At 40.6% G+C, this 4771-nt stretch overlaps 1 protein-coding gene across 1 annotated transcript in view; it reads left to right on the forward strand.

The window, feature by feature from the left end:
* CEP152 (centrosomal protein 152kDa) overlaps nt 1–2632 on the forward strand; it is a 107267-nt gene extending 104635 nt beyond the window's left edge. Inside the window, exon 26 of the mRNA XM_015558951.1 lies at nt 1330–2632. Within this exon, the coding sequence (XP_015414437.1) occupies nt 1330–2357 (1028 nt within the window). The 3' untranslated portion in view covers nt 2358–2632. The remainder of the gene's footprint in view (nt 1–1329) is intronic.
* Nucleotides 2633–4771: the final 2139 nt, after the last annotated feature.

Raw genomic sequence — 4771 nt, forward strand, 5'->3', positions numbered from 1 at the left:
TTTATTATTTTCAAGGAGAGGATATAGATACTGGTAATTCTGGCCATTGCTAGAAAAATATAGGTTTAAGTATGTGTATTGAAATTTAAGGATAACCAATAGAGAAATAGAAATAGAGTATGTAACTTCCAAATTGGTAGGGGAAAAACTTAGAAGATGATGTTTTTAATCTAACAAAATCAAGAAAGAGGAAAAATACAACTAGAAAGCATGGGTAAGTAGGAAACAATGATTGGTTGAAATATCAGCATTCACACCAAATGTGAATAGCTTAAACTCACTTATTAAGAGACCACAACTTGCACATGGTTTTTTAAAAATCCAGACATATGTTACTTTCACAGGAAGAACATTTAAAATTCAAAATAAAGGGATGGAGGGTGACATACCTAGTAAGTGCAGTGCTGATAGTAGAAAAATTATAGAGCTAAATGCAATATTAGGAAAATTACAGCGTTTTAGCATTAAATGGGACCAAAGTTCATGATAAAGGAATTGCCTCCCAAGAAGCTATGTAAATGGTTTCTTTTTCTACAAAAAAAAAAAAAAAAGCTTTAGAATATGTAAAGCAACAGCTGGTGAAAATACATGAAAGCATTGGTAAATTCCACATGGGTCGGGGTGGGGGGATGGGATTTGGACTGGGGGAAGCTTCAGGCAGAAATTGTTCTGGAAACTGAGTCTGATATTGGTAAATGTGATTATTTGTGTAAATTTTGGAATGATAATGTGAACCTTGGGTAGAAAAGGGCAGTCGCATATAATAAGAAAAAGGTTTTTCTGGATTTGGAGCAACAGTGTGCAATAATGTTCCCAGTCGAAGCCCTTTTCATGGACTGTGGGGACCAAGCTGTACTCTTCTCAGGCACGTTGCCTCTGATTCCGTGCCGTGTGGCTACTGTGCCTCTGGTCAGATTTAATGCCTTAGCTGATTAAATGAGAGACTCCGATTAGATTGTGCTGTGTGTGTGGGCATAATGTTGGGCACTGGGGTTCTTCCAGTCAACTCTCTTCATCAGAAACTCCATATCAGAACAGGACTGGAAATGTTGCAGTTGGCTCTTAAAATGCTATAACATCTGTTGCAGAAAATAATAGACCCGGTGGATAGCAATAATACTGTATCAGATTTCAATAACAAAGTTACCTACCTTGTTGGATACATGTAAAAGAGGATTTTAACATGTTGACATTGATGTATTTCTGTGATTCAAATAAATATGCCTTTTTTGGGAATACATAAAAATGTAGTTTTTGTCCTTCTCTTTCAATGTTAACTTTCTCCTAGTTTTACGCTCCCCTAATTTTGTGTTCCCTTGTATATTGTAGTACTGCCCCTGACTTCAGAGATAATTGGTGTTGAAAAATCAAAAAGTAATGACGTGGACCAGACTCTACCGGGTCACACTGAAAGCAAATCAAACAGTATGAAAACTCTCCCCCAAAATACGTGCGACCAGGTTCCCAAGAGGCGGGCTGCTTGCGACCTTCGGAGGCGGCTGGAGGCGGCGGAGCTTGGGGGGACAAAGCACGTGAGTCCCAAAGGGTCGCGTGCAGACTTTCAGGGCGGGGACTGCAGTCACAAACATCTGCACGCGTCGCCAGGGGCTGCCTCTCCCGAGTTTGTCCCTTGGGAAGGCGAAGGGGGCTATGGTTTGCACAGGAAGGAAGACCTCCTCGGTGACGCCGGCTCGGGCTCGTGTCTGCAGGCAGCCGAATACCCCTTCCTCGGACCCTTTGGAAGCAAGTCCTCGCCGAGAAATGGCCCCGCTCTTTCCGAATCGGGATCCGCACACATAACTTGTCGGAGTCCTAATGAAAGACTCGGCTTCACAGTCAATAAGTGTGTTCCACTCACTGAAAGGGAATCGGACAAAAGTGAGGGTCTGGGTGTCGAGGACGCTCCGGTCAAGGACGGCGGGGACCCCGGCGCCTCGCTGGGCTGGCCTTCCAGCAGCGCCACCTTGTCCTGCGGCAGCCCCGAGGCGTCCTTTCTCCGCGCAGGGCCGCTCGACACCCTGGAGGCGCTCGCCGGGGCTGGTCATTTCAAACAGTTCTTAGCAGCCGGTTGCCTTTCAGAGAAAGAGAAAAATCATAAGAATTCTCCACCGATGCAGTGTCAGACTGGTCGCACTCCAGACCTGTCTGAAGAAGCCATGTATGCCCAGCTGGGAAAGACCAGCAGGACCCCTGGACACCCAGCTCGTCCTAAGGCGGATCTCTTGGCGGCAGATTTCAAACAGCTGAGCCGCGCAGAGCCGTCTTCAGCGCATCGGCAACCTTCGAGAAGGCCGATGGTGTCTCTGTCCAGCCAGCAGGACAGCGGCTTCGACAGCCCCTTTGTCAATCTTGACTAATCGTTGTACAGTATTTAAGAAGAATATATTGGCAAGAAAACTGGAAGGGAAGACTTCATACTGAAAAATGTTTTGAGATGTTTTAATAACATCTATGAGTAAAGTATTCCCATAAAACTACTTGAGATATTCATGTCGCCTTAATCTCCCAAAGGCCTGATAGTGTCTGTGTAATCTGTTTCCGTGTGGTGTTTATATTTGGTTGCTAAACCATCTTTTTTTATACTTACAAATTAGCTCTCTGTGCACTGTTAAATTATTTAAATAAACTTGCATATGGTCTATAGAGTGGTCATGAATTATTTTCTAACTCATGATATAGAAATGCTATACTGACATTACATTTGAAATTCATCCAGAAAAAACAAATGTAAACTTTGATGATTTGTGTATATGATCAGCCAAATTTAATTTTTTAAATTGGCAATATTTAATGAGGCTATATACTCACTCTACACACACCTTTCCTGGAAGTATCTTCTCAAAATTTTTATTCTTGCTTTCAATTTGTAGAAAAGAGGTTTTGTAAGGATTGCCACAAAATATGTAGCGGTGTCCTGGTTGTACTGTTTAGAATAATAGTATACATTTTTTAGTTGGCATTTGCATTATGTCATGTCTCCTAGGACATCCAGAGAAAGACTTTCTTTGTCTCCTTTATGGTTTCATAGTCTTTCTTTTAGTTAAAATACCACTTTTTAAAAAATGGAACAATAGGCCCTATCATGTAGCAAATAATTTTTAGCTGTTAGATTTTTATGTTCATTTGTGGAATAGAAATTGGCTAAATTATTAATGCTGCCTGCCAAAGGTCATAATTTTAAACCACGCAGAAATGAATGACCACCTGAATACTGTTGTGTTTAGAGGAATCTTTTGCAGATTCTTAGAGGTGCGTTTGAAAGTGTTGGTGTATGCAGGTGCTTCTCTCAAACCGCTCACCCTCCACCGTGTATGGACAGTATATGTGGTTTGATTCAATATAGTTTCCACCCAGAACCAGGCTAACATGGGTGTTGGTGGGATGGGTGGCAAATGCATCCTTCTCCTGCTGTGAATCATCTCTAAAAGCGAGAACCTGGAACGGAACCTTCTGGAGCTTGGGAAGCTATGTCACCTCTTCTGGTGACCGGATGTAGAGAGAGAAGCCTGAAAACTAGCCCGGATTTCAGTGCCTGAGTTGACATGCAGTTAGGGAAAGGAACACGGCATCTCTTCAAAGTCTCACTTCTGTGCCCGAGGATCAGTGCCCCTTGTCTAATAGTTTGGCTGGAATTTCTGACTCTAGGAAAACTCCTAAACCAGCTGAATTTATGGTTCTGATTGGTGATTGATCTGTTGAAGCCCTGGGGGTAACTGAACTGAGAATCTAGCTCATTGCTCGCCTACCTTTTCATCTTTTGTTTGTTTTAAAACCTTGTCTGGTATTGACATCCACAGCATCAAGGTCGACATTGGAGATCATGCTTTCTGCTCCTCTTATGGTGTCTCTAATCACTTTTGATACCATAATTTCAACCTAATTTTTTTTTATATCCATATTTCATTCTATTCAGTAGGATTAAGTTACCTTATTTCAAACACCTTACACACAACCACCAAGGAAGGTATACACAGACAACTGTGCCAACGAAGGGACTGCACAGCCCAACCAGCACAGCGATTTGCATCTGAAGGATGATGTCAGAACAGAATGGAAGCGGGAGCTCCATGGACGATACGGTCACATAAATTTCACTTCATCATGGTGTTTAATCTTCTTTAGGTGCTGCTGGGTTCTGTTTGCTAATATTGTGTTAGGGACTTTCATGTGTATGCTCACAAAGGATGTCAGTTTTCTTGTGATAACTTCATCCTGCTGTGATAAAAAGGTGATACTGGTCTCATAGAATGGGTTGGAAAGTGGTTCCCTCCCTCTGTTTTCTGGAAGAATCTGTATAGAACTGACATTATTATTTAAATATTGGATAGGTCACTATGTGAAATTTTGGTTTCTTTGACCCCTTCCCCCCCTATTTTTCTGTTTCCTATTAAATTGATTTTTCTCCCTTCTGATCTTTATTTTCTTTCTAATACTTGCTTTAGTTTAACTCATTCTTATTTGTCTGTTCTTAAAGTGGGAGCTTAGATTATTGATGTGAAACCTTTTCTTCTATAGGTATTTAAACCTCTAAGTACTATTTAAGTCATATCTTGTAAATGTTGATATGTTGTGCTTTTTTTTATTTACCAGGTAGTTCAAAATATTTTCTAATTTCCCTTTTGATTTTTTTTTAACCCATAGGTTATATAGAAATATGTAACTTCATTTCTAAGTATTAAGGATTTTCCAAATTTCTTGTTTATTTTTAATTTTTTGTCATTGGAGAATATACTTTGAATGATTTAAATTCCTTTAAATTTCTTTTTTTTTT

This window comes from Myotis davidii, unplaced genomic scaffold (assembly GCF_000327345.1).
Source record: "Myotis davidii unplaced genomic scaffold, ASM32734v1 scaffold132, whole genome shotgun sequence".
Taxonomy (NCBI): domain Eukaryota; kingdom Metazoa; phylum Chordata; class Mammalia; order Chiroptera; family Vespertilionidae; genus Myotis; species Myotis davidii.